The sequence below is a fragment of the Haliotis rubra genome, unplaced genomic scaffold (genome assembly GCF_003918875.1).
Source record: "Haliotis rubra isolate DU_JTF1 unplaced genomic scaffold, ASM391887v1 Scf842, whole genome shotgun sequence".
Classification (NCBI taxonomy): domain Eukaryota; kingdom Metazoa; phylum Mollusca; class Gastropoda; order Lepetellida; family Haliotidae; genus Haliotis; species Haliotis rubra.
In genome coordinates this window covers 34,060-56,999 of record NW_025767571.1, presented here as the reverse complement: position 1 = coordinate 56,999, position 22,940 = coordinate 34,060, and the positions used below count along the sequence as shown (strand labels likewise).

Here is a 22,940-nt window from a genome sequence, read left to right as displayed (position 1 = left end):
CATATATATCATAGTACCAATCTCCATGTAGGTATCATAGTACCCTTCACAATGTATGTTTCATAGTACACATCACCATATGTATCATAGTACCCATATCAATGTATCATAGTACCCACCTCCATGTAGGTATCATAGTACCCATCATCACGTATGTATCATAGTTCACATCACCATGTATGTATCATAGTTCACATCACCATGTATGTATCATAGTTCACATCACCATGTATGTATCATAGTTCACATCACCATGTATGTATCATAGTACCCATCACCATGTATGTATCATAGTACACATCACCATGTATGTATCATAGTACCCATCACCATGTATGTATCATAGTACACATCACCATGTATGTATCATAGTACCCATCACCATGTATGTATCATAGTACCCATCACCATGTATGTATCATAGTACCCATCACCATGTATGTATCATAGTACCCATCACCATGTATGTATCATAGTACACATCACCATGTATGTATCATAGTACCCATCACCATGTATGTATCATAGTACCCATCACCATGTATGTATCATAGTACCCATCACCACGTGTATCATAGTACCCATCACCATGTATGTTTCATATTACACATCACCATATATATCACAGTATCCATCTCCATGTATGTATCATAGTACCCATCACCGTGTGTATCATAATACACATCACCATATATGTATCATAGTACCCATCACCATGTATGTATCATAGTACACATAACCCTATGTATCATAGTACCCATCTACATGTATGTATCATAGTACCCATCACCATGTATGTATCATAGTACATATCTCCATGTATGTATCATAGTACCCATCACCACGTGTATCATAGTACACACCACCATGTATGTATCATAGTAGCGATCACCATGTATGTATCACAGTACACATCACCATATGTATGTATCACAGTACCCATCAACATGTATGTACCACAGTACACATCACCATATGTATCATAGTACCCATCTCCATGTATGTATCATAGTACCCATCCCTATATGTAGCATAGTACCCATCACCATGTATGTATCATAGTACCCATCACCATATGTATCATAGTACCCATCACCATGTATTTATCATAGTGCCCATCACCATATGTATTATAGTACCCATCACTATGTATTTATCATAGTACCCATCTCCCATCACTCATTGATTGAGTGAACTCATTACTCAGTATCATTATAATCTCAGTGAGCTAAACTCAGTAAATGAACTCAGTAAATTCAAATCAAATTTCACAACATAGTTTAGACTTTTACAGCACAGCTCATAACAACACCAACACAACAATCAAGGACTGATTGACTGACTGACTGAGTTTAGTTTTACGCCGCTTTTAGCAATATTCCAGCAATATCACGGCGGGGGACACCAGAAATGGGCTTAACACATTGTGCCCATGTGGGGAATCGAACCCGGGCCTTCGGCGTGACGAGCCAACGCTTTAACCACTAGGCTACCCCACCGCCCCACAATCAAGGAGATACTACTGCAACAACAAACTTCTACTTACGGGAATACCTCACCTGGAATATTGCTGAGTGCGGCGTTAAACAACAAACAAAACATAACCAAATTGGATCCTTGTCGACAGGTACTGTTTTTATTCTTCCTGATGTTGTTTCAGGTCAAACAGGATATAAATTTTCGCTGGCGTGCACAGTTACAAAGTGGCCTTCACGTCGTCAGCGGGTGGACCTTCTGACGTGTGTCTTTTAACCAGAGACCATATAACGATGAATAATTGAGACCTTTTTTATGATCAGATCGACGTCAAGTTCTGTAGTGAATTCTGTTCATCGTTGAAGTCATGACACGGGCAGCGACAATCACAGGGTGGCTTTTCACGATAGGACTTATTTCAGTCGGTAAGTTATCTATTATGACATAACAACGAGTTGCGTTTTCGCGACCATGACCTCTACTCTGTTTCACCAAGTATACGATTATGATGAAAGACGCATTACTCATACCAAATAACCTATTTTCGCTCTAGATAATACTCGAATTATTTGTTCATTTTTTTGTCATGTTCCCCATTTTTTCGTTGACAATGTTCACACGCAGGATTGTTATCAAGTCGATGACACACCCAGCTAGGTCGCCAGGTTATATAACCAGTCCGGCGAGTGACTGCAGTGGAGATACTTGTTAAAGCTTGACGCCTGTCTTACACGGAAGTATGTCGGCTGTACCTAATGACCTGCTGTAACTCACTGACAGCGTAGAAGGGCAAGAAGCTAGGTCATTTTCTTAGGTCATACAGAGAGGCCCAACCTGAGTGAGTCTAAGGTTCGTGGAGTGGAGTCCAGATATTTGGGCAATTACCTTAGCGTGAAACGTAAGGTTGAGTTGTTCGTAGGCAGTTGTATCAATAACAAAACGTGTCTAAAACAGATAGGACTAGTCTTCCTCCCGGCAGTATGTTGATGTATTTTTTGTTGTTCTCTTTAAATTTCCATACTTCTCCTCCTCTAATGAAGTTCCAACACCCCCACCACCACGCCCCACCACCTCTTTCCCTTGCTCCGCTTTTTGCAAGATATTGCCCATGAAAAAGCGCAATACAAAGTAACTAGTATTATCAGCACTAGCGGGAATGCACATAGCATGAACGCTGGGCTGTCGATATTAATATATTCATATTAATACAACATACGTAAGCTGTCAAATTATGCGTTGAAGAACTTAATCATTAACATTTTTGTGAAAATATCAGCTTATACTATTAGCCTGCGGGCATGGGGGTGTGGGTAGGTGTGGGGGTAGGGTAGGAGTTTTTACATCATCATAAGTGTTTTTTTTATATTTCTTTGGATTTTCTTGGTTTTTTGGTGTTTTTTAGGGGGTGGGGGTGTCTTAGGATTTATTGTATTCACAGAAAACTCCACCGCGTGTTTTTCATTATCATATGTGTTATTTGTTTGTTGGGTGTCTTGGAATTGATTTTATTCACATGAAATGTAACGACGGAGTGTATCACCTTTGTTGTTTGCTAGTTTCTTTATTGTATTCTTTGTTTGTGTTTTTTCGGGTTTTTTCTATGTACATAAAACAAGCTTAATACAAGTCCAAATAATCACGATCAAACGATTTTAAGCTTAACGTACCTGTGTTTTCCTGACATTTATTTTCAATCATGAATTGTAAAGGTATACAGATTTGAATGTTTGGTTATTACGAATGATTGCGTAAAATCAGTGCGAGCTTTTGTCAAACACAGTTTTTCATTTGTACATTTATACTGAGTTTTCTTGGCCCAGTTGTCCTGTTCTGTAACAGTTATGAATTATACCTACAATTTATAGCATATAAGTGATAGATATCGAGTGAGTGAAGAAATGCAACAATATCACAGCAGAGGAATGTCGGACAGGTAAATGGTCTGTTGACTGCATGAGCAACTAAACTGATGTACCAAAAAGGTACACACCTTGTGTTTGGGGAATATGAAAAACCTATGTATAAACTTTTGTCCTTACGCCCAAGGTGTGGGAATTTCAACATTACTTACTGGTGTTTTCCTATTATGGAAGCAAAACTGTGTCATCTAACCCAGTACAAGTAAATGGATAGGTTAAATCTCGTGGTGTGTGATCCTGTGCATAGAGCCCTAATCATAAATCAGTTGAAGTTAAGCAGCGTTGATCGTGGAGGGTCCTTTGATGGGTGGCCGTGTTTCGCAGCTATATATAGACTTATGATAGTTTCTAGGACTGCTGTCCTGCCCCACAACGAAGCACACGTGACACATATGGTCTCGCCCCAGGCAAGTGAATTTGTTCAAAACTGCCTCTGTTCATCCAATATTTAGTGAGTGCCTCACAGGCAGGTTGGGTTGTAACGAGTTAGCGCACTGAGCGCGCACAAGTGATTCGATACATACGCTTTATAAATAGCCATTATTATATTAACAGCCTAATTTGGGAGACTGTCAGATGTAAAGAGAGATGAGGTTCTGCTGTTACTTGAAGTACAAATCTAAATAGAATGTTCGTCCCTTTTCTTGGGTTTACACTTTTAAGTTTTCAATATAAAGGCAGGGCAACTGTCACGGGGTATGTTCAGGTGTTTATAACAGTTAAATTACAAACATTTTCTTTCCAGGTATTTCTCATGTGTATGGATTAACACTGACAACAAAAGATGAGACGGGGACTAAAGGACCCCACCCTGTGACTGTCAAGTGTGACTATGTCGTGGAAACAGGAGAAACACTTTTTCAATAACCATGAGTAGGAAGAGAGCTACAGAGCCAGGTTTCACAAACATTGCAACTTACAGACCATCTGCAAGCTCATCACTCTATGATTCAAGTGTTACACAGGAGTTTAGAGATCGGACAACTCTCATCTTATCTGGTGATATATACAGTGGTTCCACAAGTGTGCGATTTGATCGTGTTGACTGTGAGGATGAGGCAGCTTACAAGTGTATTGCTGCTTACCAAACAGTTGCTGGCGCGGCTGCTTCAGAAGAAGCTGAGATGAACCTTCTTTTGCTGGGTAAGTGAATTTTATCAACATCACCTTGAAACGTTAAGTAATTACTGTGGGTAAAATGATACACTGCTCCACTGGGTTCATCATGAGCTTTTATGCAACAGTGGTCGGGCTCGCTGACTTGGTTGACACATGTCATAGTATCCCAAATGCGTAGGACGATGCTCATAATTTTGATCACTGGATTGTCTGTTCCAGATTCGATTATTCAACTTATGACTCAAATTAAAAACACATATATGCAGTCACTGCATCCATTCCAAGGGTAATGTATTCAACCCTGTTGCGAATAATTACTGCACCCGTCCATTTCAGATGCCGTTTGTACTAAAACTCGTATATATATATATCGCATTTAACTAACTCTTGCCAATTATATACGATAATGGGATTCGTCAGTGATCTATACGTTTTGAACTGCGACACACTTTTGATAGTCAGGGCGAATATGTTTCTGACATCACTGTGCCCTGGGCGTAATAATGGGCACTACAAAAATACTGTAATATCGCGCAGCACCAACATCGTGAAAGATGACATGACATGTAGTGATTTGGGTTGATCCAGCGTTGAAAAGTTCGAACCGTGTATTTGGCAGTCGTTTTGACTTCTATACTGAAATACACGTGTTGGTATCCTTAAAAACAAAATGACATCCGAATAGGAGCGCAACAGACGCCCCATCTACCATTGGTCAGTATAACGGCAGGAACACGCTCATTCCATCTACGCTACACTCTGTTGTGCCTCTTAAGGAAGTCCAGAGTAAACCTGGATTCGTTTGAAAACATTAGAGTTGCCAACCACGATTGGATCAGCGCTACTGCTCTTGACACCAACGATGTCTTGCAGTAATGAAAACACGTGCACGTCGGGTGTGCAGGTTCCATCTATCGCCTGTTCACTCACTCTAATCCTTGTAGCTCTGTCAAGGACATCTCCAATTTGAAGGGACCTTTGACCACAGTTCTGTAACGTAAGATGAAAGAGTCTTGTGCGCCAATTGTCGTTCTTAGTCGACTAGATCGACCTCTGTCATCAACGTTTTACGTCAAGAGGTCGTTCCACAATGCACTGTGTTGTTCCGACATCCAACATGCTGATTGCACGTTCCTAACGTGACAGACTCCGCATGTGAAACGAGCTGACAAAGGCCGAAAACGTTTAATCAAGTTTAAAACAATAGCAGAACAACTTTCAATCTGGTTTGCATGAGTGAGATGTACAGCAACACACGGTACGATTATTTACAGACCGCCGCCATATAGATGAAATATTGCTGAGAACTGTGTTAAACAACAAACCAACCAACGTTAAGAAATCGATCGATGAATTCTGCACAACACACCAACACGTTTCACTGTGAATTTCCCTTTTTACCCCAACCTTGTTCTGTGCAGATCATTTAAAACGAAAGTGACATGTTTACACGAAATTCGTAACCCGTTTTGAATGGAATAATAATTTTTAAACCCATCAACCACACCAACTTGGTTCCAAAATTTTATCAACCCAAAATGGAAAATGTTTTACAATTTACCAGAACTTCGTGATCTTGGTATAAGTCGGAATACTTTGTGTTCCATTGCAGCTGAGCCGGGGAGACCAGCCATAACACCGTCTCCTGCAACTAGCACTGGCTACACGGAAGGACAGCAGGTTGAGTTCCGGTGCCAGGGAGCTGTTGGAAAACCTGCCGGAGACTTCCTGTGGTTCCGGTACCGTGGCAACACCTTTACGGACATTACCAGTCTGGCCAGACTAAATCCTCCCTATCCGAGTTCAGGAACTTGCACCTCTGAACGAATAAGTCAGCTCACTCTGAATGTCAGCAGACTGGACAATGGGATGATCATCCGATGTGCTGCAAACCACTCTACAATCACAAAGCCTACAGGATCCGGGACATGCAACTCTACATGTTATCAAACTGACACCATCACAGTTTTCTGTAAGTAAATATATGAAGAAGGGGAATATGACTGTCACTCAATATGTCCAAATGCCTAATTTCAAATGACCGCAATGAAGAATGTCTGTTAAGAAGTTGATAAAGTGTTTTTCTGATACCCTTTTCTCAAACCACCCAGCTGGCGTGCTTTTGATAAGACTTATGTTTCATAATGTTGATTTTGAAAAGATGAATACAAACGTTTTTGAGTACCTTGTGATCTGTCATGCTCGCATGTTACTAAGTTGATTCAGTCTTTGCTCCCAATTGTTTAGATCTATGAAAAAGTGTTGATCACGTAGATTGTCTGGCCCAGACAGTTGTTTTTGCAGCCAACACTATAACCCAGATTATTGCTAACAGAGGTGTGTAACCGCAAACAAACTAATGTGCTGAAAGCTCCATACATCGATATCGTATCAGTGTTGAGGCAGTTTATGCTTTCAGATACGTTCAGTGACAGTGACCCCGATGTCAGCTCCAACCCATCAGGGGCACACACACCGTTGGTGACACCGTCACCCTGAAGTGTAACGCTGTTACCAACCCACCAGCGACCTACACCTGGCAGAAAGAAGGAGAGGATAATTCCACATCACCTGGCGATGAATTGAGACTTTCTAATCTCAAATTGAAGATTCTGGAACATACACATGTTTGGCCACCAATGTTGTTGGGGTGTGGCGTACACTGCATCAAAGTCCCTCAACATCAATGTTGGTGAGTAAAGACTACTGGTTTTCTTATATATTTGATGATATCAGATCTGAAGCAAATACCCAAGGAACCATTCTGGAAAATCCAGATTATTCTGGACGAAGTGTTTTATCTGCGAACTAGACAGACAATTATGGGGTGGAGGAAGGCTGTGGAACGCTTCAGTATATGAAAGAAACCTTTTGAAAATTGTTGTTTCCACACCACTGTAGACGTCTGAACTTTATATCCAAGTACTCATCCTTAATACTGCTCTGTGTATGTAGCCTTGTGGTTAAAGCGTTTGCTCACGCCGTAACCCGTTCGAATCAGGGCACAATGTGTGAAGCCCATTTCTGGTGTCCCCGCCGTGATGTTGCTGGAATATTGCTAAAGCGGCGTAAACCAAACTCAGTCAGTCAGTAATACTGCTGTGTGTTGTTGTCAATAGAAATAGTCAGGATCAATTTGAGACTGCAGCTTTTGAGCCCTGATTTCAAAACGTGACATTTTTCATATTTTGTTTATTACTTGCTTACAAGTAAGTAAATCAGTTATTTATTTTCAACTGCACATGCGATTGTAGCAGCCGAGGCTTTAAAGTGCTATATAGCAAGATGAATAAGGTACTGATATGGCAGATATATCTGAAGTTGTTGTAGGAATGACTTGTATATCTTTGCACGAGCATGATCATCTAACTGTGACTGAACTAATGCATGTATTCCTCTCTCTCTGTCTCTCTCTCACCAACATCTGCAGTTGCTACAACCACATCCCTCCCACTACAAACCGCTACGAGTACAAAAAGACCTTCTCCTGGAACTACTGACGCTATTAAACCGGGACCTCCAGGTATGTTGACCTGTTAACTGTAGTCATGTGTCAGTCACATGTCTGTCATGTCTCTTCATGTCATGTCTGTCGTGATGAGCTGTGACAATATACTTCTGTCATGTGACATAATATGCATCATATGATGTGCTGTAATTACACCTCTGTCATGTGATGTGCTGTGACTATGCTGTTGTCAATCATGTGATGTGCTATGACTGTGACTCTATCGTGTGATGTGCTGTCACCTGTTTGTGGTCACAACTTAATTGTTAATTAGAAGAAGTTTTACATCTTTGCACGGGCTTGGTAATATTTTGGTTAGATTCTTTTTTATCTCGTTATGCTATATTCTGTATGCGTTGGACTCATTATCCAAACAAAAATGTTGGACCTCAGATTCAGCTTCATGATGCAATACATTGCTTGTGTTATTTACATGCTTACATGATTGTATTTTCAATTCTTACGACATCTTTCTCTCAATCATTCCATCCAATAGGAAAATAATCGAGACTGGTTATTCTCTGGCGTTGACATTTTCAAATTTTTTATTGATATAATTTATTTATCTGAGTGGTTTCTATAAATGATGTCACATAAACTAGTGCTCAAACGAAAGTATACAGTGTGTTTGACCAAATTTGAAAAGAAACGAAAGTTTCAAGCATTCAATACTACAGCAAATGTACACAATTTCATTTTATACAAAGTCGAAAGAACCGTTGGACTGACAGTGAAAGACACGTGGTATCATAGTCTGAACTTTTACACAAATCAACAAGGTGGGTTTTTCTGCAAAATGTCATCAAATGTTGAATCAATAGTGAGTGTGACGACCATTGGCTTCAATACACGCCAAAATACGTCGACGCATTGATGACGTAAGATGATGAATGACGTTAGGCGTGCCGTTGCCATTCATGTAGGACAAATTGTTCCAGTTGAGCGTAGACAGGTGGCGCTGGTAGTCTTCTCATTTGTTGACCAGGTATAAGTGCTCTATCGGATTCATGTCGGGAGAACACGCTGTCCACGGCAAAACAACCATGTTAGCGTTATGCAGGCTGTCAGTCATGCTGTATGAGCCTTGCGTTATCGTGTTGGTAGACAATACCACGTGGTTGTTGCTGGCTACTGGTAACACAACTGGTTGCAAAACGTCATTCCCGTATCTTCGAGAATAATCACAAGTCTCCTTTTGAGTCAGATGCACTCCGCCGTAGGGTCGACGTGCTCGAATAAATAGAGGATACTAAACAACCTTCCGTGTAATACCATTTGTATTAAACGAGTTAATGATTTGGTATCAAACGAGAGAAAGCGAGTTTGATACTAAATCTTTCACGAGTTTAATAAAAATGGTATTTCAAGCGAGTTTAATATTCTGTTTATTACTCTCAAACATAAATTGATAGAAACTGCTTACAGTGTGATGACTCTGAGCTTTCTGCGTGTCAAGCAAGGCCTAATACCACTGTGACAGAGGTATTAGAATTGTGACGTCATAACTGTAAAACATTATAACGTCATACGTCTAGCGGTATTACATTAGTGTAATATTGACGTAAAAATATTACACTACGGTATCTTCCACGAGAGAGTAATAACATGTTTTTTTAGTCGCCGGTACATCGTTTGTCGACTGATACGGTGTCTATTGCCGTCGCTGCCCTTGACGTCGCCATAACGATTTCTCAGATGAATTGTCTGGATGTGGCGATCATCACCGGGCGTTGTCACACGTGGTCGACCACGCCTAGGCCTGTCTGACGTATTGCCAGTCTGTCTTATGACTCTCCTTGCTGGCTCTCTCTCTTTTACGCCGCTTTTTGCTTTTGCTACATTTCAGGATTGTCAAGGCGGGGCACACCAGAAATTTGTCATTTGTTTGATATTAATTGACTCGAAAATATTAAGATCATAGTTATTTCTTTCAGACAATACCGTAGTGATAGTTGTGAGTGTCGTCTTTGGCGTGATGGTTATCGCTGGGACTGTGATTGGTGTGGTCATATACAAAAAAAAAGATGGAGCAGGAAGACTCCCGAAGGTTCAGTGCAAAAAAATGTTTCATCATTTCATTTCTCAGAGTATACAATACATTCCGCACATGAAGTGAAATCAAGATGGTTTAAAGATACACTTTCAGCACATTTTGAGCATTTTCAAGGAGAATGCTTACACTTTACCTTTAACTGAGAGTATTTATTAGGCCATGTGTGTGATAACGAAAAGTTTTATGATAATGGAGGTGTATGGCCGTGTGTAAAGAGCTCAAGTCCCAAATCAGTTAAGCAACGTTGGTCACGGAGACTCCTTGGATGGGTGACTGTGTTTGGCAGATTGACTTCTGAGACTTTCTAGGGCTTCTGTCCTGTCCCACAACGAAGCACACGTAACACACGTCTCTCCCTAGTCATGTAAATGTGTTCATAAATTGCCTCTGTTCAACCAGCTATAAAATGTACTTCATTCGAAATAAATAACTAATGCATATTATACAGCTTTTGTTCAGTAGTTATTTATCAAATACAGTACTAGTATGTCAGTATGAACCGTTATTTTGCAGAAGTGCTTGATGAAAGGCCCTATACAACATTGCAACATGGAGCGAGTGTCCTACATGAATATGGAGTCATCAGGAACGACAACACACAGTGGATGTGTACGTCTCAGTCAACAGGTACGTATTTTCTGCAGCATTTCCTATAGCATTCCCAGAAATTAGTGACAAAATTGTTTACAAAAATATGTGATACATGTGTATAAACTATAGAAGGTCTACTGAAATGAATGTGTTGAGATATGATTCTCTTACAGTGTAAGTGTCTTTTCAGTACTTTTGTGAGATCTCCTTGCCATGCAATACGCGACTGAATGTGCCTAGGTACACTACCGATAAAAGTTTGACAATCGTGTGACATCCCAATATTCGACCCTTCTTTCTTTCATATCCTTAATAATATTTCTAAGTCCTTTTGGTTTATTCTGTCCTTCGTCATTCCCGACATCTCAATAAGGTTAAGATCTTGGTTGTAGCTGGGCCAATCTTAAACTCGAACATCTTCGTCAGACAACCACTGTTTTGTGTAGCCTGCAGTGTGTCTTGGGCCGTTATCGTGCTGGAAAATCCAATTATATTCATTCATTCTTCGGGCTGTTGAAAGGAGGTGACCATTTAAGATGTCAACATATCGTTCCTTCGTCAAATTTCCAGTGAAAATACACAACGGCGTCACTTCACGTGATGATATCCCACCCACATGTGAAATTTCGGGCTATATTTTCGGCGGTGGTAGATTGGTTTCACAGTATCTTTTGTTTAAATTTTTCACACAGTTCGGAAAAAGCCAGGCAGAACTTTCATCAGAAAGGAAAACATTGTCCCTATCTTTATTTTTTGTGAGCCTTCCGTTTAAAGGCCTTCCTTTTGTGCGTCTTTCATCAATGGTGAGGGATTCCGTGCTTTTTCACACAGTTAAGTCTTTGTAATTCTTGTCTAAGGGTTTCATTACATGCCTCTATTGATGATACCATTTCTAATATACTCAACGTTTTTTTTCAATTTTCCCCTACTCCCAATCTGACCAAATCGCCGGCGACCCGTACAACTGAACTTCCTTGGCCTCGCTGCCCCTGTCTTGTGCTCAATCCCAACTCCTGACTCAATATTCTTTAAAGTTCTGTATGCTGTAGACAGAGGACTTTTATGTCTACCAGCTACCTCTTTTGCATATACCCCTTTCAAAATCATCTGGACCCAGCCTTCCTTTCTCTTCTGTTGTCAAATCTGCCTTGTCAACAAAGGAAGCCGCCTGCTACACCAGGGGAGATAACTCTTGATGTGGTAAGGTTCATTCTTAAGCCTACTAGAGCTGCCTCCCATATTCAGTACCTTACTTCATAATGTAACACCTATTTTATAATTACAATTCTCTTATCAGAATTAGGACACAATATTTTCTCAAAATGTCTGGGAAAACTGTAATTACACTGTCAAAGTGTGTTTGTTTGTTTGTTTGTTTGTTGCACTTAGTTATATTCCAGCAATGTTGCGGCGGTCTGTAAATAATAAAGTCCGGACCAGACAATGCAGTGATCAACAGCATGAACATCGATCTGAGATCTAGGACAATTGGGATACAATGACATGTGTCAACAAAGTCAGTGAGACTGATCACCCGATCAATTAGTCGTCTCTTACTAAGACATGCATGGGTTGCTAAGACCAATTCTAACAAGGAATAAATGAATCAATAAGAAACCCAGTGAATATAATGTTAAAGTGAGTGAGTGAGTGAGTGAGTTTAATACAATGTTAAAGAGTGTGAACACATCTACACAACTTTGCAAACGACGTAAGAAACTTTCAGTGTCCATTTTCAGCGGACTTAGAAATAAAACAGACAAACAGAAATCCTTTAAAATAAATCAAATATGAAACCCAGCAAATATATTAGTATAAAACCTGATAAGTAAAATTTCAAGGGACTCGCCAAAATTGTTTACTTATCAGGGTATTTTACTTATCCAAACTTATCAAAACCGGAAATGACAGCAGAACAACAGACAACATTTGTAAGTAAAATGACATGTTTTATTCCCTAACATTTCATTGCGTTAAGTTATACATTTATAATACAAAGTAATAAAAATCAAAATTCATTGCCTTAAGTTATACATTTATAATGCAAAGTAATAAAAATCAAACATAATGAAACAAAATATTTTAGCCTAACAGTCTAACATTTTACTCCACAAAAGATGTCATGAGGGATTGTCTCTTTGTGAAACATTTCTTCATTTCCTTTACTGTTACATAGTTGGCCACCATGTTGTATCCTGTCATTACACAGTCTCCATCGTCTTGTGATATCACATAACGCCTGACGATTTCTAGGGCTGCTGTTGTGGCATCAAGAGTAGGTGGTAGAGGAGGGGCACATCGTCTTCATCTTCGTCGTCACTGAGAAGCTGGGTCCTGGTCCTGGAATCAATAATGTTCTGGACGATGTCTTCCCTCACTGGCAGGGCAGCTGGTTACTAAGTCATCATCCACACTGGCATACTGCGCAAAGAGTGATGTTGTTGACAACTAGGGGGGCAAGGAGCACATCATCCTCAGGGTCGCTGTCATCATCGTCTTGGGTGTTGGTCTGGTCTGAGATCTTGAATCCTGCATGCAAGTAGCACTTGTTGATTGTCTGGGGTTGGACGCAGTCCCAAGCCTGTCGTAAATGTTGCATGGCATCAAGGACTGTTATGCTTACAGACTCCTTGTTGTCAATGGCCTTGATGAACTTGGTCATCAGCTGCTTTCTGTAGTGGACCTTTAGGTTGTTGATGACGCCTTGGTCCATCGGCTGAGTCTTTGATGTTGTGTTTGGAGGCAAAAACACAAGTCTGATGGCCTTCAGATTGTCTACATCAGGATGGGCTGGACAGTTGTCAACAATAAGCACAATTCGTCGCCGCTTCCGGTGCATTTTATTGGCCAACTTAAGTAGCCAATCTTGGAAAATGTTTGATGTCATCCACGCCTTTTATTTGCAGTGTACTCTGTGGGAAGAGACTTAACATTCTTGAAACAGCGTGGATTCATTGCTTTGCCTATTACAAGAAGTGGAAGTTTTCTGTGCCTGTCATATTGGCTGCGACCATGCATGTCAACTTTTCTTTGCTACGTTTTCCACCGTGACAATGAGTGCCTTTAAAGTCCAAAGTTTTGTCAGGCAACATTTTATAGAAGATCCCAGTCTCATCTGCATTAAAATGTCATTGTCATCATATTCTTTAAGCAGAGAATCAAGAGTTTTGTGCCAAGTTTTCATGCTGTCAGATTCTAAATCAACAGAATTTTCTTCACCACAAACTTTTTAGGACAATGCGTGTTTTTAGAAGCGTCCTAACACATGTACACAACTTTGCAAGCGACCTGAGAAAATTTCAGTGTCCATATTCACTTGAGCGCCTTGTAAATACAGCTGATATTCTCTGACATTTGCGGAGACACATTTATTTTAATATGAGAGACAATATTCTCCCCATAACTATATGGAATCTCTATAACACGTGTCTGTTGCACGGTTTCGGCTATACCATGAGCATGGGTTTATGAATCACTTCAAATTGTGATGAAAGCAGGTGAGTGTATCCTGCCCCACCGCTGGTACCCTTCACAAACACAACGCCAGGAGTCTGCAAGTAAAGAAAACACGTGAGAACTATTGTTCAAAATAAAATTTGGAATGGCATTGCACATTTATTTTGTTACTGATGCGTCAAATTTGAAGTGTCTTCCATCAAATGTCAACAAATGTCCAAAGAAGATGCATGCTTGTTAAGTAAAGTTTTTTTCATGACGATGAATCTCATCCTTTGATAATTTGTGAAGTCCTCATTAGGGAAAAATAATTTCTGAGTTATCCGCCCCTAGAGAGAAGTCACGAAAAGAGCAACCAAGCAAAATATCGGGTAAATACAATTCTACACCCCATCTGAGCCTATAAACACACATGAACTGCCTATAGAGGACCAGGGAAGACATTTATGTGAAAAATGATTGACATTGTCCTATATAGAGCTAGGATCGGGAACTTTTCACACCCGAGGGGTACACGGCAGATTAGCCATGTTGACACGTACACACGGTATACAGCCAGCTCCGACATGCCCCTCAGATTCAGTGTGTGTGTAGTGTTATTATCCCTCCATCTCATCGCCTCATTCTCCCTCATCCAGTGTGTTGAACGTTGTGCAGTGCTTGACCATAATGTGAGGGCCTATAGACAGTCAGGAATGCATTGTTTACATTTGTGCGATCAGAGTGACGTCACAGACTACACACACAGTGTCAGGCTTAGTGAGCTGTATCTACCACCCTCTCTCCCTGTGAGTAGTTTTCTCTCTCCGACCCTACTCCTTTCTGGGGATGTTGAGTTGAATCCGGGACCAACCCCAGGTTTGGATGAGATGAAGAAGAAGGCTATCATTGATCAAATAAAGGATTCGGAAGATAGATTGTCGAAAGACATATGTTCAATAAAAGAGGACATAAAATCTATGAAAACTGATATCAATGAATTAAAGACAGATGTAAGTTTTACTAAACAAAACCAAGAAGTAATCAACATAGATATTGACGCTCTTAATGGCAAGACTATGGATATATGGAGAGAGTTAGAAGACTTAGCAGCACGTGTTGAGGACCAGGAACAACGTAGTAGACGCAACAATTTGGTGTTGTATGGTGTACCTGAGAGTGGGGACAAGGAGACATACACTGAAAGTAAACAGAAAGTGCTAGACGTACTTAACAAAGCACGAGTAATGAGAGATCTCCCACCCCTTATCCCCCGCGACATAGAACGAGCCCATAGGATATCCACCAAACGGAACGACAAGACAAGACCTATAATAGCCCGCATGTGTCATTGGGAAGACAAGTGGCACTCGGTTAAGATGAGAAGTGTCTTGAAAGATCAAGGAGTGGGGATTGCCAATGACCTTACTTCCCATCAACGTCAAGAACTGTATCGACTCCGCAGTGAGAACCCCGAAACTCGATACTACTACAAGGGTAGTAAGTTGCTGCATACTCCCCGGGAAGACACTAGTAGATCTGCGGGTACGTCGGCCTCACACCGTCCCTCACCGACAAATACTGACCGTACACCCAGATCCTGGGGTAGCCAGGACACAGGGGGTAAATACCCCCTGAGGTCGACATCCAGACGTGTCGACAGTGACAAGTAGGGGTGTGGCCAGGGCCAACATGTATATAGGCATTTTATGGCGCATCGAAGTGAAGCAAATAATGAAGATGATGATGTTAAAGATACTACTAAAGACTCTTATAACCCAATTAATTTATTATTTTGGAATATTTCTGGTATTACGCAGAAACTAACAGACTCTGATTTTATTGAATATATTAAGTCATTTGACATAATTGGATTAACTGAGACATGGTCAAAGAATCTAGATTTAAATGATATTTTTTCTGATTATAAGAATGTTATAAAACATGCACAAAATATATCAAGCGGTGGTCGATCTTCCGGTGGTATTGTGGTTTTAATAAAGAATCATTTACTTAAATACTTGAAGTGGTTTAAAGTAACAGAAAATGCTGTTTTCGTTCTTTTCGACCGTTCGCTGTTTGGTTTTGATAAAGATATTCTATATTCCTGTGTCTATGTACAACCGGAGTCATCGTCATGGTATGATAAATTTTCCCCTAACTGTAAAAATGGTATTAGTATATTCCAGGACTCTATATTAGAAATTATCTCATCTTTACCAGATTGTTATATCTTGTGTGGCGGAGATTTTAATGCTCGAACCGGAACGAAAGCAGATTTTGTTGAAGATGACTTATTTGAATATACAGAAAATAGAAATCATTCCTACTGGGATTTTCTTATAGATTATTTTAACTTGAAGCGTTTCTCCGCCGACAAGGTCGTTAACAACTTTGGTAAAACATTTCTTGACATGTGCTCTGTTTTTAACATTCATATACTAAATGGCCGATGTGGAAGTGACACAGAAGTTGGAGACTTTACTTTTCTTGGTCCAACTGGCACCAGTGTTATTGACTATATCATTTCTTCATCAACAATATTTGACTATATTCTAGATTTTAGCATACAAACGAGAACTGAATCTGATCATCTTCCCACTACATTAAAACTAAAAACAGTACAACTTGAGCAATCCAACACTTCTACCAAATGTAGGAATAAGTCGTTTAAGTTCATTTGGGATAACGATAAATTAGAACAGTTTAGAGAAAATATTTTGTCAGATAACGTACAAAAATTACTAGATAAATCGATTGACTGTGCTTTCGTTAATATTGATGATAGTATAAGCTATATGACCGAGGCACTCTGTCTGGCCGCCTCTTGCATGAAGAAAACAGTTAGCCCTCCCACAACAACTACTAATAAATGGTTCGACTCTGAATGTGAAAGATTAAAATCAGACCGATGTAGAGCTCTGAATAAGTTTAGGAAATCGAAAGATAAAGAATCATACGATCAATATTGCGCTAAAAGAAATAAATATAACTCAATTTGTAAGGAAAAACGCCTTAATTATTTTAAAGAGAAGCAGAGAGTAATAGAAAACAGTATATCTGATTCAAAACAATTTTGGTATGAACTCAAACACCTGAATACTAGACATGAAGCTCAAAACAACATCGAAATGAACGACTGGCTAGAACACTTTCGGACACTGTTTAACTCTTTACATAATGAAAATGACGATGTAACATGTGATAATTTCGAGAATGAAAACCCATCAGATCCGAATTCTGAGCTTACCACGGTAATACTTGATTCCCCAATTACTAGAGATGAAATCTTAGCTAGCATTAACCAATTGAAATGTAATAAATCACCAGGAATTGATAAAACGATATCTGAATTTTTTAAATACTCAGCAGATCTTATCGTCCCGTACTTAGAATTGCTTTTTAATTTGATATTAGAAACTGGCACGTTCCCCAGATGTTGGGCAATTGGCATAATAGTTCCTATTCATAAACAAGGTAATATAAATAATCCAAATAATTACAGAGGCATAACACTACTGAGCATATTTAGTAAAACTTTCACCTTTATAATAAATAAAAGACTTGTAAACTGGGGAGACTCAATGGATAAGATCAGCGAAGCGCAAGCTGGCTTCAGACAGGGATATACGACAGTAGATAATATGTTTATACTGCAAAGTATTATTCAAAGGTACTTAAACTCTAAAGGGGGGAAATTCTACGCATTATTTGTAGATTTTTCAAAAGCTTTCGATTCAATACAACGAAAAAACTTTGGCTTCTATTTAATACCCACGGTCTCAGTGGTAAAATGAGTAAACTTTTATGCAATATATATGAAAATGTCAAGTCTTGCATTAAAAGTAATCATAATTATTCAGAAACATTCGACTTGCAACTTGGTGTGAGACAAGGCTGTATACTAAGCCCATTTCTATTTTCCTTTTTTATAAATGAGTTAGCACGACAAATTGAAACTAATTGTGTACACGGGATTCAACTCCACCCTGACATAGTTCATATTTTCCTATTGCTATTTGCAGATGACATTGTTTTGTTCTCAAGCACGATTAATGGCTTACAGAATCAAATTAATGAACTTGAAAATTACTGCGATAAATGGAAATTAACTGTAAATAGAGAAAAAACGAAAATTGTTGTATTCAAAAATGGAGGCAAATTGTCAAAAAAGGAAAACTGGTTATATAAAGGTATGCAGCTGGAGTGTATTGGCTTTTATAAATATTTGGGACTATACTTCACCAGTGGCCTGTCATGGACGAGGCATGTAAAATATGCAGCGTTACAGGGACAAAAAGCATTAATTGGAATTATGAAACAGTTGAGTATACTTGGTAATATTAACTACTCTTCATTCTTTAAAATATTTGATGTCAAAGTCAGTCCAATTTTATCATATGGGGCCGAAATTTGGGGAATAACAAAATTTGACGAAATTGAAAAAATCCATTTATACGCATGCAAAAAGTTCCTCGGAGTTAAAATTAACACTATTAACGCAGTTATTTATGGTGAATGCGGTAGGTACCCAATGCACATTCTTACAAGCATTAAAGTTATTAAGTACTGGCTAAAACTGCTGATTATGCCTTCAAATCGCTTACCCAAGAAGTGTTATAATATGATGTTGTTATATGATAAAGGTGGACAAAAACTGGGCAACTAATGTAAAAACTTTTATATTCTATTGGTTTTGGAATTACATGGAATACACAATATGTCGAATCACCTACGTTATTCATACAATCCTTAACGACAAGATTAAAAGATATGTATATTCAAACATGGAGTGAAAGGATATCCTTATCAAATAAATGCATGTATTATCCATTGTTTAAAAATGCCATAGTTCTTGAGTCATATCTATCCTGTGTTAATGTTAAAAGTTTAGAATAGCACTGGCACGATTCAGATGCTCTTCTCATGATTTGTTGATTGAAAGAGGCAGATATATGAATGTAAAAAGAGAAAATAGAATATGTACACTTTGTAATTTAAACGAAATAGAAGATGAATTACATTTTCTCCTAATATGTCCATTTTATGACCGGTTGCGAACAAAATATATTAAAAGATATTACTATGTCCATCCAAATGTGATAAAATTCTCCTCATTGTTAAGTAGTAAAATCCAGTTCTTCTACAAAATATTTCAATGTTCATTTACTATGCTATGATTACCCGATCTAAATTCCTCTCAAATGTAACATAACTTTATGTACTATAGGCCTGTGGCCTTCTCAGTGCAAATAAAGATTATTATACTGAAATGAATATGTTGAGATATGATTCTCTAAGTGTCTTTTCGGTACTTTGTGAGACTTCCTTGACCGAATGCGCCTAGGTACACTACCGATGAAAGTTTGTCCATAACAAATACATGAATGTGTTGATATATAACCGAGATACGGACTTGGGAAATCTATGTCTTTTGTTGCTGCAAAGCATGTTTTCACAGGATTTATACAAGTTATAAGCTAGATTTAAACATAGTTTAAATTAAGCTTCAGATGTTGGTGATTGGAAATTGTTCACAAATTGGTCAAGTAGCTCATGCGCATTCACTCATTTACCCACGTGACAAAGAAAAGTAAAGAGACGCGACTCAATAATATCCTGAAGAACGTTTAACAAGAGCCTTGACCTCAACCTTCAGGGAGGTCTTTATGTATCGATCCGTATTCCTACCGATCCAGTCTTGATCTCCAAATGTCACAACCTTTCACTTACAGTCGAGATCGAAGGTGAACTCTGTTTATGACGATTGAAAATTGAGTCATACATCATGAATGCACAAAGTATTTTCATCAAGTTTACACCATTCCATGCAGTTACAGAAATGTACATGGTCGACAAATTTTGCAGGAAAATATCAAATTTGCTGCCCGATGTACCTACTTGGTCCAGGTGATCATTAACTTGCTTTGGTGTGTGTGTGTCGTCAAGGAAGCGTTATACGCTATCTTTCTTCTTGATCCAGACTTAATTATTTACAGCCCGCCGCCATATACCTGGAATATTGTTCAGTGTTGCGTAAAACAATAAACTTTAAAATTACATTGTGTCTCATTGTTTGGTTCAATTAACATTCGTTCATGTGGCTGCTGAAGACCAGAGCGTCCTTTCACAAGGTGATCGTAAGTCACAAACGTAACCTTAGTGCAGTGTTAAAGAATGGGAGTTAATGTTAACCATAGTAAAGGTTTGCTTCGTGAAAGGAGTCCCAGTCTAAAACCTGGTAAATATTTCATGCGCAAGGATACAAAGTACGCGCAAGATAGAAATTACATCACATATATTCTAAGACGATTCCCTTTTGTCTTTCAGATGGAGCAATCTATGAAGACTGTCTCACAAACTAAAACCATTGATTCATTGGAACTTAAACATGCCCTATCTATGTGCCTACTAACGAAAAACTGTATATATGATATTTTGGAGATTTTTTTTAAAACTTGTAAGCTTCCGGTGTGGATTCGGTGGCACTTGAGAAGCATTCAGTAAATTTACAAGAAGGTAGGAGTACATGTTTAGGTAGCAGAGTAACACAGTTTATTAAAATATAACGTATTTCAGGGCAAACGGAATATCAAACGTACAATATTTATTCCGAGTTTTAAAAAATGTTTTAAAAACATCTCTGTACAATGGATCGTCACTCACAAATCTGAACATGTCGGTACTGAGTGTTAATTACTTTGGTGAATATGTTCAGCCCTTCTTGAGTAGTTCAGCATGGGTGTAAGAAATTGGTCAAGCCTTCAGTCAGTCTAAGTACTGTGAAATTGGGGACATTTTAAAACGAAATATACCTTTGTGAGTGAGTGAGTGAGTGAGTGAGTTTACTTTTACGCCGCACTCAGCAATATTCCAGATATATGGCGGCGGTCTGTAAATAATCGAGTCTGGACCAGACAATCCAGTGATCAACAGCATGAGCATCGAGCTGCGTAATTGGGAACCAATGACATGTGTCAACCAAGTCAGCGAGCCTGACCACCCGATCCCGTAAGTCGCCTCTACACATACCTTTGTGACAAATATGTAATTTTACCCTTATATGAACGTTGAAAGCCACCCTTAATATTAACCAATGGTTTGAAAAGATTAATACGGCGACCACACCCTTTGGATTTTCCATGAAAACTTTATAAACCAGGATAAGCTTAACATTTTTTTTATTTGAAACAGATTATCAGTTACAATGACACAACATTTATGTATCCTTACAGATACGTATATAAAATAATCCTTTCAAATGAAAAATTAAGATTAAACAGAACATATATAACAGATGGGAGTAAATTATACTAATGTATCTGCAAGGGAAGCCTATGATATTCTAGTCATGTATATTCTATGTTAGAAACATATGTTAAAGATGTGCTCAAACAATGGAGTTTCTATTCTGATGAGGTGATAGCCTGTCAAATATATTCCCGTTTGTTAGTGCTTGTGTTACTTTGGTGTATATGCCTCAACGAAGGGGCAATGTGAAAACAATAGGAGAAAATAATTCGAGGAAGATCATTTGGATTTGGTTTGATGCATTTGGCCGCACAAAAATATTATGAGTCATACTCAAGCATTAATGTTGTTTGGCAGCGTTTAAGGGGAATGTACGCACAAAACTCAGTGTTTATTTTACATGAATCGCAGCAAAACTGTAATTAGTAATTGTTTAGTTAAATCGACAATTTCTGTTTACCTTTTGAAAGCTAGAAACCAAAACACGTGTGAAAATGACAATCAGTTGTGTTTTCAAAGTTACCGGCTTTGGTTTGATGCATTTGGTTCCTCAAAAATATTATGATTAATATTTTACTCAAGCACATTAATGTTGTTTTGCGGAGTATTAACACGTGTGGAAATGACAATCTGTTGTGTTTTCAAAGTTAAACGGGTCAGGTTTATCTTCCTTAGATTATGATGTAACTCAGGCTACCTGGTCCTATGTGTTGTCACAACGGAAAAGATGTTCAGTGACTTTTATGGTAAGAAACCATGGCCTCCGATAAAACGTCTGATTCCGTGGATGCCGTTTTGCCTGGAAAAGAGGAAATCATCATGCCACGAAACATCGCCATAGGCCGCATTGAGTCGTAGTCTGCAGTTGCACGACATTTCAACGTTCATCAGGGCACCATATCTCGCCCTTGGGATCGTTTCCTGCAGACCAATTCCGTCCAAGATCGCCCGAGAAGCGGCCGTCCAAGAGTTACCACCCAAGCCCAGGACCGCTACATCCGGGCTGCTCACTTGCGCCATCGTCTTGCCACAGCCGTGGAGACAGCACAACGAACCCTGGTTTGAGAAGAATTTCCAGCCAAACTGTCAAGAATCGGTTAAGTGAGGTGTGGAATTGACCAAGAAAGCCAGTTGTCGCCCCTGTTTTGAGAGACATTCATCGGCGCAATCGCTTGCGGTAGTGTCGTAGTGTCCGGAACTGGAACCTTCGAATTTGGAGGCGAGTCTGGTCCAGTAATGAATCACGATTTCTTCCTCATCGGAGAGATGGGAGACAGCGTGTTCGCCGTCGGAGAAATGAACGTTTTGCCCCTAATTGCATTCGACAGATTCTGTGGAGACAGTATCATGGTGTGAAGTGCGATATCCAGCACACAAAGATTTGATTTAGTGGTGGTTCAGGGGAATTGGACAGCGAATCGGTAGATCAACAAAGTCCTTGCACGTCACATGCTTCCGATTATGGACCGACAGGGAGAGTTGTTTCAGCAGGACAACGCTATTTCACTCATAGCTCGCGTCACGGTCTGCTGCCTTACCAATTCTAACGTCGATGTCTTGCCATGGCCTTTCCAATGACCCGATCTAA

At 39.3% G+C, this 22,940-nt stretch overlaps 1 protein-coding gene across 1 annotated transcript; it reads left to right on the top strand.

Moving 5' to 3' along the window:
- The first annotated feature begins 1,513 nt into the window (after positions 1 to 1,513).
- LOC124262514 (junctional adhesion molecule B-like) lies at positions 1,514 to 7,143 on the top strand. Its single transcript, XM_046697023.1, has 5 exons — positions 1,514 to 1,627; positions 1,800 to 1,901; positions 4,141 to 4,538; positions 6,127 to 6,486; positions 6,934 to 7,143. The coding sequence occupies exons 3-5, from the start codon at positions 4,265 to 4,267 to the stop codon at positions 7,011 to 7,013; spliced, it is 714 nt and encodes a 237-aa protein (XP_046552979.1). The 5' UTR covers positions 1,514 to 1,627; positions 1,800 to 1,901; positions 4,141 to 4,264; the 3' UTR covers positions 7,014 to 7,143.
- The last annotated feature ends 15,797 nt before the right edge of the window (positions 7,144 to 22,940 follow it).

Excerpts from the sequence above, each read along its gene's own strand:
- LOC124262514 (XM_046697023.1), top strand. The coding sequence starts at position 4,265 with ATGAGTAGGAAGAGAGCTACAGAGCCAGGTTTCACAAACATTGCAACT. Across the intron at positions 4,539-6,126 it reads GATGAACCTTCTTTTGCTGG|CTGAGCCGGGGAGACCAGCC; the intron begins GTAAGTGAATTT and ends GTTCCATTGCAG. Across the intron at positions 6,487-6,933 it reads TGACACCATCACAGTTTTCT|ATACGTTCAGTGACAGTGAC; the intron begins GTAAGTAAATAT and ends TTATGCTTTCAG.